This window comes from Dermochelys coriacea, chromosome 2, assembly GCF_009764565.3.
Source record: "Dermochelys coriacea isolate rDerCor1 chromosome 2, rDerCor1.pri.v4, whole genome shotgun sequence".
Lineage (NCBI taxonomy): Eukaryota > Metazoa > Chordata > Testudines > Dermochelyidae > Dermochelys > Dermochelys coriacea.
Genome location: NC_050069.1, coordinates 157,094,193 through 157,106,518, shown reverse-complemented (window position 1 = coordinate 157,106,518; position 12,326 = coordinate 157,094,193). Strand labels below are relative to the sequence as shown.

Sequence of the window (12,326 nt, the reverse complement as noted above, 5' to 3'; positions counted from 1 at the left end):
AATAAATTTGTTAAACTCTAAGGTGCCACAAATGCTCCTTTTCTTTTTATTAAAAACTGAGGCGAAGTATTTGTTTAGGTGTTGGGCCATACCTAGATAATCTTTAATCTCCACCCCATCCTCAGTACTTAGCGGTCCCAATTCTTTCATTTTCTTCTTCTTTACATGGATATAGAACCTTTACTATTGGTTTTAATTCTCTTTGCAAGGACCAACTCTTCTTGGCTTTAGGCAGTTTTCCCTCTTCCCCTGCACTTTCTGACCTCCAAAAGATAGCTTTCCATGCTGATCCCTCCCATCTTCCATTCCTTGTAGGCCTTCTTCTTTCTCTTCATCACCTGTTTGAGATGCTTGCTCATCCAGCTTGGTCTTCAATCCTTCCCTACAAATGTATTCCCCTTGCTTGGGATGCAGACTTCAGATAGCTTCTGTAATTTTGACTTAAAGTAATTCCAAGACTCCTCCACATTCAGATCCATGAGTTCCTCAGGCCAGTCCACTTCCCTAACTAATTCCCTTAATTTTTAAAAGTTAGCTCTTTTGAAATCAAGGATCCTTGGTGCAGGTCTATTTCTGTTTATCCTGCCATTTAGTTTAAACTGAATTAACTCATGATCACATGAACCTACTGTTAATGGCTAGTAGGCCTGAGGGCCTATTTTTGCAAAGGAAGCTTATTGTTATCTTGGGTACGTGATCTAATGCTATAGATGCATACTTTGAGGAGCAAATTCTGATCAATCCAGCAGTGACAATGTGAAATTTGAATCCTTTTTTATCCTGGCTTCTCCTTAACTCCTTGGAAGGTGACTTTAGATGATGCTTTGTGCAGCAGGCATTCTTTTGCCCTGTGTGGTCCTGGCTTTTCTGTTGCTGCATTTGGGAGGAAAGTTGGTGAGAATCCACTCTGCTGCCTGCAGAAGGCTGCATTCTAATCAAAGTTTGTTAATTTTGGTGCTGATTTTCTTCCGTTCCTGGATGGTGATATTTGGAAGATTTTCATGGAGCATGAAATAAAGTCAGAGTCAGTATTGGTAAACATCCCGAAAACATGACTTCAGCCTTCCCTGCACCAGCCAGATCCTGCCTCTTAATTTCTTTTCTACTGTTTTAAAGTAAAATCAGTGTTACTAACGCACCTGCATAGGGTGTGCATGTATGACTCTTCCAAGGGCAGAAGTGAGATGGAATGTACACGAGAATTTATGCAAGAGATATAGAAGCATTCCACAATGTTGCAAATCATGGCCTTGTGAACAGACAGAAAGCAAAGTGGGAGATTTTCTCCCTCCTCCCACAGTAATACAATGAATGTAGACTCTGTTTCATCCCATTGGAAGACACACACCTGCCTGATCAAGCCAGCTGCCTGGGACTGCTGGTGCTACAAGTGGCCAGCAGTGGGCCAGAAGGAGGAGGACCATGCAGGAGCTTTTGGAGACGGGCAAGGAGGAACAAGGAGCACCTGGCTTTCAAAAGAGTCAAGGAGGAGAGGGACACGGTCCATAAAAAGAGACTGCTCCAGGGGTTCCTGGATGAAGAAAATGGGGGCAGAACCAATTGTTCAGAGAGAGAATGCTGGATATGTGGGCCAGCAGGGTGGTTCATCCAGCTCATGTCACAGTGCCAGTGCATGTGCCAGCTGCAATGTCTGCAGGTGCGCAGGTCCATATAGATATGAGAGTGGAATGGTGTTCCTGGTCCTGATTCACAATGGTTGGAGGGTGAAGTTTGTGGCAAGGCCAGTGAGCAAAAGAACAGATGAAGTTTCTGTTCCAAACTATTGACAGTTGTGTGTCTGAGAGAGAGATCCTCTAACCCATGTCAAAGGGATGCGCCCCTTTCTCCAAGACCAGTGAGGTGGCAGAGCGTGTACTGGTTTATGCCACATACTGCACCTTTTCTGGTCAGCCCTGAACTCTTGAATTCCCTGACGAATGTTCTTCTGACACTTAATAGCTTGTATATTTTCGCCTTAGCAATTATTCTGACGCTCAGCCAAATCGGCCAGGTCCTTCTCCCATGTGGTGCCTCACTTTCCTCCTCTGTGAGTGGGGAGAATCCTGACCCACATTCAGAAAGTGTTTGATCCTCTGCTCTTGCTTTCCAAGTCCCTGCCCTCCTCGCCACATCCCAGCCTCTGCCCTATTCCCCAAACTTCCATGCCCATGTTAGTGCCTGTCTCACCCCCCAACTGCAAGGTCTCTTACACAGTCTCCTTCCAGCAGACTGAAGCTGCCCTGGGTCTGGAGCTGGAATCACATGTCCTGAGAGCTTCCCTTTCATGGTGTATTCACCATGGGCATGAGAAAGGACAACATCCATGTCATAAATATAAAGGAAAGGGTAAACACCTTTAAATCCCTCCTGGCCAGAGGAAAAACCCTTTCACCTGTAAAGGGTTAAGAAGCTAGGATAACCTCGCTGGCACCTGACCAAAATGACCAATGAGGAGACAAGATACTTTCAAACCTGGAGGGGGCAGGGAGAAACAAAGGGTTCTCTCTGTCTGTGTGATGCTTTTGCCGGGAACAGAAAAGGAATGGAGTTTTCGAACTTAGTAAGTAATCTAGCTAGATATGCATTAGATTCTGTTTTGTTTAAATGGCTGATAAAATAATGCTGTGCTGAATGGAATGTATATTCCTGTTTTTGTGTCTTTTTGTAGCTTAAGGTTTTGCCTAGAGGGATTCTCTATGTTTTGAATCTGATTACCCTGTAAGGTATTTACCATCCTGATTTTACAGAGGTGATTCTTTTACTTTTTTTCTTCAATTAAAATTCTTCTTTTAAGAACCTGATTGCTTTTTCATTGTTCTTGAGATCCAAGGGTTTGGGTCCATGTTCACTTATGCAAATTGGTGAGGATTGTTATCAAGCCTTCCGCAGGAAAGGGGGTGTAGGGTTTGGAGAGGATTTTGGGGGGAAAGATGTTTTCAAGTGGATTTTTTCCCCGTTATATATTTGTTAGATGCTTGATGGTGGCAGCAATAAAGTCCAAGGGGAAATGGTAAAATAGTTTGTACCTTGGGGAAGTTTTAACCTAAGCTGATAAAAATAAGCTTAGGGGGTTTTCATGCAGGTCCCCACATCTGTACCATAGAGTTCAGAGTGAAACTTGACAACCCATATGCAGGTAGAACATCAACCTCCACCTCTGACCCAGCAGCAGGATGGCCTCTGGTCCCTGCTCCCTCAGACAGCTGGAGCTGGTGAGAGATGGGGTTGGCAGAGCATGAGAACAGCCCATGAAATTAAGAAATGGTTGGGAGAGCCTCTTCCCTCCATGGGACATTACGGTGTCCCTCTGTGGGCAGTCCTTTCTTTCCACAGGCTGTGCTTTGGTTCCTGGACTCTGCCCAGAAGCCCAGCTCCCATCCCTAGCAGCTTGGCTGTTCCCCATTCTGCTGTGCACCAGGCCCTCTGCAGAGAGCTGCTCTGGGCAAGGACTGCAGAGCCAGCTGTCACCCTGGCAGGTGTAGCCCTAGGTTCCATAACCCTGACCCATGGTCTTCCTCTGCTGGCAGGCTCTGAGCAAGGCCTGCCGAGAGAACATGGATGACGAGCTCTAGATGTGCTGACTGCACCCTCCAGCACAGACAAACTCCAGCACATCTTGGAGGTGAGCAGAATAGGGAGAGGTAGCAGGGGTTTTACCTAAGCCCTGGGGACGCTGAGAAAGAAGAGACTGGAAAATCCATGTTTCTATTGGATCCTTCTGAATATGTATTTGTGATACAAACTCGCTGGATGACCTTTAAGTTAACTCAGTTCCCTTTATGGCATCAGTTTTCTCCACTATCAAATCTACCCTGGGAAGAAGGACAAAAGCTCCGACAATCACCTTCACCTGTGGGTGTCTGGCCATGGGAGCATAAACCAACTGGACTATCTGCCCCATCACCTAAACTTCCCTGTCTTTCCCTCCTAGGGCCTTGTCCAAAGTGCTCAACCTGGCCCCTTTCTGGCTTGTCCCTGACCTTTAAAGGACTATCCAAGCCCCTACCAAGCCTGCTCCCCTTGGGGTCTCTCTCCTGGCTGAGCACAGGCTGTCGTTATATCTCCCTGCCAGCCTGGGTCCTAGTCTCATGCTGCTCCTTGTCACTTATTCCCTTCACCCTAGAGAGCTGCATAAACTGGGCTTGGCGCAGTTGAGCACCAATCCCTTTAATGGACATCTCACACCCTGGGACACGCTGAAACCGGAAATGTATGGGCTAACACTAAGTGTTTGCTATGAAAGGTGCTGAAGATGCAATGGAAGAGGAAATCCTTTGGACTGGATTTAAATTATTCCAGCTGAAAGTGAATGAGAGAAAATATGTCCAGAGTTATCTTCCTAGCAGAAAAAAATGCACTGATTCATAGATTCTACTGTTAGACAAGACCATTCTGTCCATCTAGTCTGACCTGCTGTATAACCCAAGCCCTAGTACGTCACTAAGTGGTTCCTTCAGTCAACCCATGACATGTGCCTGAGCCAGAGCACATCTTTCGGAAAGATATCCACATGCATTAGAGCCAGCTGACCAAGAGAAAATCTTTCTTCTGCAGTGACTTGGGGTTAAGGGACATGGAGGAAAAGACATGAAGGCTGTGACTAAAGTTAGAGCAGCGAGGCCAGGATAACCAGGGCTAAGTCCCAGGACTGGCTATCGGAAGACCTGCCATTTTCTATTCCAGGTTTTGGGACCATGAGCAAGTCTCTTCACCGCTGGGTGCCTCAGTTTCCCCAGCCATCAAATATAGCTAATCAAGGTTTTGTTTGTTCTCCCCATTTAATAGGGTGGGAATTTGAGACACAGTTGGGACCTGTCTACACTACATCCCAACATGATGTTCAGAGCCTATGGACAAAACAGCTCCTAAAGGTGTGTTTGTTCTGTGCTTATCTCCTATGTACCAGCAGGGCTGGACGGCCTTGTCTCACTGTGCTGTGGGGAGCAGGTCCTGGGTATTAGGGGTTCTGAAGAGGCTCTCAACGACAACATTTTTTAAAATATTTTTTATCCATGAATTGGGAGAAAACATACAATCACTGCTGATAAGATTGGTGGGTGACAAAATACTGGCAGAGTGGTAATTACTGATGAGGAGAGGGCAGTGACACAGGGCAATCTGGCTCATTTGGCAAGCTGGCTCCATTCAAAGAAAACCAGTTTGACAAGAGCCAAATGCAGGGTCCTATACCTAGCAATAAGGCAGGCCGGCCACACCTACAGAATGGGGAAGTATATCCAGGAAAGCAGTGACTCTGAAAAGGATTCAGGGGCCATAGTGGAGAAGCCGTTCAACATGAGCTCCCAGTGTGATGCTGTGGGGAACAGGGCTGAAGCCATCATTAGACATATGAGCAGAACCGTGAGGAGGATAAGGAGGTGACACAGCACCAGTGAGACTGATATTGGAATAGTACATCCAGTTTTGGTGTCCACTTTTGAAAAAGATGTTGAGAAATTGGAGCTGGGGCAGCAAAGAGTCACCAAATGTTCTGAGGGCTGGAGAAAAATGTCTTCTAGTGAGCTGTTGAAAGAGCTCCACCTGTTCAGCTTGTCAAAAGAAGATTGAAAGGTGACTTCGTTGAAGTGCCTTAATGGAGAGAAAATATTGGGTAGTAAAGGGCTCTTTAATCTAGCAGGGGAAGGCATAACAAGACCCAATGGCTGAAAGGGGAAAAGAGACACATTCATATTACAAATAAGGCTCAAATATTCAACAGTGAGGATGATTCACCACAGGAACAAACTACCAAGGGAAGTGGTGGATTCTCCATCTCTGAATGTGTTTTAATGAAAACTAGATGCCTTTCTGGAACGTGTTTGGCCAAAAACTAGCTATTGTGCTATAGAGGAGGCCTGTGATATGCTGGGGGTCAGATTAGATGCTCTAATGGTCTCTTCTTGCCTGAAGTCTACTAATTGATGAAAAACGGAGTGTAGCATAGGGAGCAGCCTCTCATGTTTTACTGTCTAGCCGGCTTGCTTCCTGCAATGAACACTCATTGAGTGGGATGATCCGCAGAGAGTAGCTCAAACATCCAAAGGGGATGGCCAGGGGCAGGACATCAGCACTGCAAGGGCGGGGTGGGTTTGGCACTAACATCACAAGGGCTTTTTGCAGGACCTCAACCTATTGGTCAAAGGTGGTGGGGAGGTGATGACCTCACAGAGAGATGCTGACATCAGCCAGGCAGGATGGGCGCGGGGCTAGGGAAACCTCGGAGACCCCTGTGGCTTTGCTTCAGCAAGTCTCCTTCTCGAGGTCTCTCTTTGAGGACTGAGAGAGAACTCTGGTTCACATACATGAGCGCGAGGAGGAACTTCTTTTAAGTTTTCTCCTTTCCTTTAACTGATTTTTATAGAAAACAGACATCCCTGTTTAGAAGGTAAGAGCCTCCTAGAGGTTTGGAATCCATTCAGTCTGATCCATCTGGTGCTAGTTGAATTCTAGGCATGGAAAACACTAGCTTAAGGTGGCAGAATTTTATTCCTCACCTAGGATTTTGTCCCTTAGAATCACTGGGGACGTTAGGGTTTGTCCTTTTGGTTTTACCTTTTCCTCCATCCCTCCCTCCTTTCTCTTCCTCTCTTGCTTCTTTTGTCCTTTCCTCTGTTCCCTTCCCACCAACAGGAGGGAGGGAGGGAGGTGGTAGGGGTGTGTGTGTGTGTGTGCGCGCGCTCTGCTGCTCCCATTGTGGGAGGTCCACCCAAAAATGTGGGGCTGAAATAGTTCTTGGACAGTGACCCCACCGGTGACTTGGGCCAGCCTTTGGGCTCTCTGATGAAAGTACTCAGCCTCCCGCCCCCAAGTCTCTACCCTCATTGGCTGAGCAGTGGGTGATTGACAGGGAGGAAACTCAGGTCCTTGTTGTCCTCTTTTAAGACCAAGTAAATAAGTCATAACCAGTCATATGTTTGACAGATTTTGCTGCTTCTCTGTATTGTCTCTGAGCAGTTCATGATTCTCCCTAACATTCCAGTTCTCCTAAAATACTAGCTGAATAATTACTTGAACTGTTGTTGGTCTGGAGCTCATTTGAGAGCATTTTATTCAGGTTATTCAGTGTATGAAATTTAAGATCCGGTGGTTAGTTTGAAAGTCAGGGCTCTTGGATCCTATTCCCAATTCTGCCACTGACTGGCTGTGTGACCTAAAACAAGTCAATTCTCCTTTCTCAGCTTTAGCTTCTCCCTCTTTCAAGTAAGGATAACAATCCATTCCTACCTACCTCACGATGGGTGGAGGATGGGGATCCATTGGAGAGTGTCACTAGGAACAGTGCATTATATGAGGTGTCCGATCATATTTACTCAGATCAGATTATAACATAATAGAATAGATGAAATATTCTATTTTATTTATATTTCATAATTTTGAAATTAAGATTAGCAACTACTTAGCTCAGACTGAAGCATTTTATCTAATTTTCTAGATCAAAGTGCTCCTCTTTGCGTGCGACAAAAAAATTGAACACACTGTTACCAACGGGATGCTTTTGTTTTGCAACAAAATATTTTTGCAAAGAATTTTCATCCCACTTGTTATGATTTCAAGAAACAAACTAGTTTAGTCTGAATGGGATTTTCTGACAGAAATGGTTTCAATTAAATTTCCCCACCATCTCGATTCCTGGGCTCTATCCCTGCCTCTGCGGGGTTTGTTGTCTGTTAGAACAAGAGTCAGGACTGGTGGCTTATCTTTCTGGCTCTGCAACCGCCTTGCTGTGTAGGCCCATGGATAGGTCACTTCCCTTCTCTGTACCTCAGGCTCCCCATCTGTCCAATGGGAACAGGGACAATTCTTGAACTCTGGGCAGTCGTGAGCCTGGGTGAGATAGGGGCATTAAAGCCCTTTGTGAAGGAGAAAGGGGAGTTTCATGGTGGTTAGCACCAAGGAATTCTAAACTTTGCTAAAATGTCTAGCCTGCAAAAACAAGAAATGGTTGGGGCCAAATTTTAACCTTTTCTTTTTTAAAGCCTGTTCAGGGATGTGAGTCCCACTCTTTTAGGTACCTGGGGTTCTTTGCCAGCAGGAAAGAAGAGGTTCCTGCCTTCATTGTTGTGGCCTTAACAAACCAGGTGCTGTGCCCGAGTTCTCATCTGAGATCCCTGAAAAAGAACATCTTCCCATCCATTAACAAGACAGGACCTATCTTTAAAAGTGGATCAAAGAGAACCCTGGGACTTACAGACTAGCTAGCCTCACTTCCATACGTGGAAAGATACTGGAACACACGATTAAACAATCAGTTTGTCAGCACCTATGGGATAATTTGGTTCTTAGGACTAGTGAGCATGGATTTGTCAAGAACAAATCATTCCAAACCAATCCTATTTCCTTCTTGGACAGGGTTACGGGCCTAGTGGAGGTGGGTAAACAGTAGATGTGATCTATCTTGGTGTTGATCAGGCTTTTCACACAGTCCCATAGGACATTCTCACAAGCAAACCAGGGAAATGTGGTCTAGATGCAATTAGTATAATATGGGTGCACAGCTGGTTGAAAGCCCATACTCCAAGAGTCCTCCTCCATGCTTGGCTGTCCTACGGAGATGGTGTATCTAGTGGGTCCAGCAGGGATCAGTCCGGGGTCTGGTACTATTCAATATTTTCATTAATGATTTGGAAAATAGAGTGGAGAGTGTGCTTCTAAAATTTGCAAATGACACCAAGCACTTTCGAGCACAGGATTGGAATTCAAAACACCCTTAACAAATTGGAGAATTGGTCTCCTTGAGCCAAACTCCATGGCCAGGCCCCTCTCTATAGACAGGGCTGAAGTGAAACCCCAGAGCCAAACACTCCTCCTCCTGGGCAGTGCACTCCGATCTTTAATGGTCACATGCTGCTTAGCACTGTCAGAGCAGCTTTTGCTGGGGGATTCTCCCGGCACTTTCCAACAGTGGGAAAGTATTAAATCCCCATTTAACTGCTGGGGACAGAGCCACAGAGGGGGAAGCAAATTGCCCAAAGCTCCACAGGTCAATAGGAAAACCAGCAATGGAACCCAGGAATCCTGACTCCCAATTCCCTGGTACAGACATTACAGCAGAGCACCCCCCCTCTCAAAGGCAGGGGGACTGGACATGAGGGCCTGGTTGTAATTGCCAGCTGTGGGAGGGAGTGTGCAGCAGTGGTTTGTGAATGGGCCTGGAAATAAGGACTGCTGGGTATCATCCATGGCTCTGACACTTCGTGTGACCCTGAGCCAGTAGCTTCCCCTCCCCAGGTTTGTTTCTCATCAGTAGGGTTGGGGTTGGAATCCCTACAGTCCAGGAAGGTATGTAAAGTGTCAGGAGTCAGGAGGTGCTGTCACCCCCGCACGAGGGCAGTGTTCTGCACCCCCTGCTACTGGCTGAGTTTCTCCGTCCCTTGGCAATAAGACAGACTCTTGTTTTCACAGCCAGTCGATTGCCCAGTGTCATCACCCTGCCTGCTGGCTGGACAGGGTAACTCCTCAGGTCACCACCCTCTCCAGCCTTGGGCTTGGAGAGTGAGGAGGAGGAGGAGGGACAGTTGGCGACCCTGAACATCTGCCATCCATCGCTCCATCACCTAGAGCAAGTGAGTGACATTAGGGTTCCTCTGTGGTGTCCCGTCTGTCTGGGGAGAAGCAGAAAGAGGGGGAGAGAATCTCTCCCATAAGAGATTGGATTTGCAAACCACCCCCAGGAGCCCCTCGCTCTCAGACCGGGGAGGGGCTTCTCCAGAGCAGTCCCTAGTGTGTTTAGAAAGATCCCAGCAATGGGGCTCCCAGCCCTTCACTTGTGGGACACTGTTCCCCAGGCTGAGAGTCTCTGAGCTGGGCCAGACCTTGTGAGCTGCTGAGCATGGAAATCAATGGGAAACGAGGGGGCCCTGGGCTTGCTATGCCTAGGGACTTTGACATGGGGAATGGTTTCCCAGGAGAAGTCCAGACTCCTGGGTTCTGTTCCTTCTCTAGCCTGGGGGTGGGAGTGTGGCCTGGGATGGCAGGAGGCAGCTGCTTGACCAAAGTGACCGATGGTCTTTCTGACTGACCCCAGTGCTCGAAAAGGAAGAGACTCCTCGGGTATTGCAGCACCAGGGATGACAAGGGGGAATGTTGGGAGCAGATCATGCAATGAACTCCTGCCAGTGTGTGTAGCTTGCACTCCCTGAACCCCTGTCAGGGGAGGAGGAGCTGCTCTGGCTGGGGCAGGGATGGGGAGGGACCAAAAAGGCTGGTTAGTGAGAGGCTCCCTTGACCCCAAACTCACGCCTGCTCCCAACTCGGTTCCAGGATGGCCAGGCTCCTGAGGATGTTCAGGAAGAAGGCTCTGCTGGTGGCCCCAGAGCCTGAGGGAAGCAGCTGCCATCTTCCCAAGGAGCAGAGCGGCCCCTCTGTCCCCACTGGCGGGAAAGGAGCTCCCAGCCGGGCCAGGAGGTGGAAGTGCCCAGCCTTCTGGCGAAGGAAACCAACTCCCTTCACAGGCACCGAGGTGGGAGAGGCACCAGTCAGGCCAAAATGGAGCTGGCCCAGGGTGCGGCTGGGCAAGCAGGACCCAGCCCAGGAGGGGAGCTGGGCAGGGTGGCTCTGGGGCTTGTTGTGTGGGCAGCACCTGTCCCAGGAGCCCAGCCCTGATTCCCAGCAGGAGGCATGGTCCTGCCCGGTCACTGGGGACCTTCCAGCCTCCCCAGGGCAGAAGCTGGAGGATCCCTGTCCCAGCACCAGCAGCTCGGCTCGCTCCCCATGGGACAGCAGCAGCACCTGGAACTTGGGCAGCAGCGAGGCCGATGGGAGGGGTGAGGAGGGGGCTGTGAACACCCAGGCCCTCAACCAGTGCTAGGGGGGCGGGTCCCCAGCCCAGGTGTCTGGCCTGAGCCATGTGAACCCCACTGACACTAGATGCTGCCACTTTGGTTCTTGGAGCTCCATTGGGGGGGCGGGGGCAGGCACCTCCCAGGGTATCCAGGACAGTGTGTGTGAGAGGTCTCTTTGCTATGGGCTCCTGAAGGAGTTGGGGACTGAAGGCATCACTGAGAGGGGGGAGTGTGGGGCACAATCTGCCCTAGATCCTGGAAGTGGGAAGAGGGCACATTGCCCCACCATGCCCCATCCTTCCCCTGAGTGGCAGCAGGAGTCACCCTGTCCCCTTCTTTCCCCAGTGCAGGGACCCCCAGGGACTCCGAGGAGGAGGAGGAATGGGTGGACATGGCCACAGAGGAGGCTGCTCTCAAAAACATCTGAGAGCAGCTCCAGGCCTGAGAAAAGGTACAAATGTTCCCCAGCTCTGCTGGAACCGAGATTGTCCTGTCTCTTCTCAGCATCCCAACCCCCTGCAGAGGGTCTTGTCCCTCATGATCCACCACCCCAATGGGGGCCTTTCTTCTCCATGATCTGGGACCCCCAAGATGGGGCTGTTTGTCACACACCAGCCGGGGTCTCCTCCCCACACAGGCACTGTCCCAGTTCCTGACCCTGCTTGTGTGGGAGTCCGTGGGTGATTTGGACAATGGGCGGGTCCCCACTATCCCCCATTCAGGCCTGAGTTCTGCAGCTGGCGTGGGTGGGGCAGGGAGGTCCCTGGCTACCTGGCTCTCTCTCCCTAACCCCACTCTTGGTGGGTGCAGTATGAGGCCCAGCAGCTCATGTTCCTGCATGCCACCCACCCCGCGTGTCTCGCTGCACAGCAGAGAGGGCAGGACACATTGGAGCCGCAGTGCTGCAAGGCGGCTGTGGTGGAGAGGACTGTGGTGAGTGAGACAAGGCACCCGGCAGCTGAAGGGAGGACAGAGACATGGGAGGGGCAGGTTTCTCCCCGGGCCAATGAATGGGGGATGGCTGGTGCTGGAGGGGCAGCTGAGGGTAGGGATTGCTGGGGCTGAAGATTGGGGAGAAGAGACAGGAGAAATTCTGAGATTGGTCACTAGTGGGCAGGAATCGGAGGAGCGGAAGGCAGGCTGCTGGCTGTGTAATCTCCTCACTGGGAAGTGTTAGCGAGGCCCGAATCTCACATGCTCCTTTGTCTCCTTTGGGTCTCACAGGAGCTCATTGAGGAGCTGCCTGATTAACTCTCCACCCAGCGCCATCCTCGCTAACTCCCTGATTGCTGTGGGCAACCTCAGGTACCAAAACCATCTTGCCCGGTTCCGCTAACCCCGGTGCTGCTCAGGCCCAGGGCTGGGAGTCACTGCCTCTCCCACTCCCAGGTCACCTCCCAAGGGTGGTTCCTCTGGCAGAGGTGATGGGAAGGTTCCCTCTCTCCTGCTGCGCTGTTCTTTTCACTCCCATAACATTGCAATGGCTTTGGGGAGAGGCTCACTTCCAGGATCAGATGCAGGAGGGGCAGCAGGGTCCAGGGAACA

General features: G+C 49.6%; 1 protein-coding gene and 1 long non-coding RNA gene across 2 annotated transcripts in view; both read left to right on the top strand.

Moving 5' to 3' along the window:
- Window positions 1–5,714, top strand: part of LOC122458852 — a 523,493-nt gene extending 517,779 nt beyond the window's left edge. The window contains exon 3 of the long non-coding RNA XR_006279137.1: window positions 5,645–5,714. This is a non-coding gene — a long non-coding RNA (uncharacterized LOC122458852). The remainder of the gene's footprint in view (window positions 1–5,644) is intronic.
- Window positions 5,715–8,999: 3,285 nt separating this feature from the next.
- On the top strand, window positions 9,000–10,807 carry LOC122458488. Its single transcript, XM_043507120.1, has 3 exons — window positions 9,000–9,033; window positions 9,478–9,563; window positions 10,304–10,807. Exons 1-3 carry the CDS (start codon window positions 9,000–9,002, stop codon window positions 10,805–10,807), a joined length of 624 nt encoding a protein of 207 aa, XP_043363055.1.
- Window positions 10,808–12,326: the final 1,519 nt, after the last annotated feature.

What these genes read in the sequence shown, in the direction of transcription:
- LOC122458488 (XM_043507120.1), top strand. Translation starts at nt 9,000, where the DNA reads ATGGAACCCAGGAATCCTGACTCCCAATTCCCTG. An exon ending in TCCTGACTCCCAATTCCCTG is followed by an intron (nt 9,034 to 9,477) that starts GTACAGACATTA and finishes CACCCTCTCCAG; the next exon opens with CCTTGGGCTTGGAGAGTGAG. An exon ending in CGCTCCATCACCTAGAGCAA is followed by an intron (nt 9,564 to 10,303) that starts GTGAGTGACATT and finishes AAGGCTCTGCTG; the next exon opens with GTGGCCCCAGAGCCTGAGGG.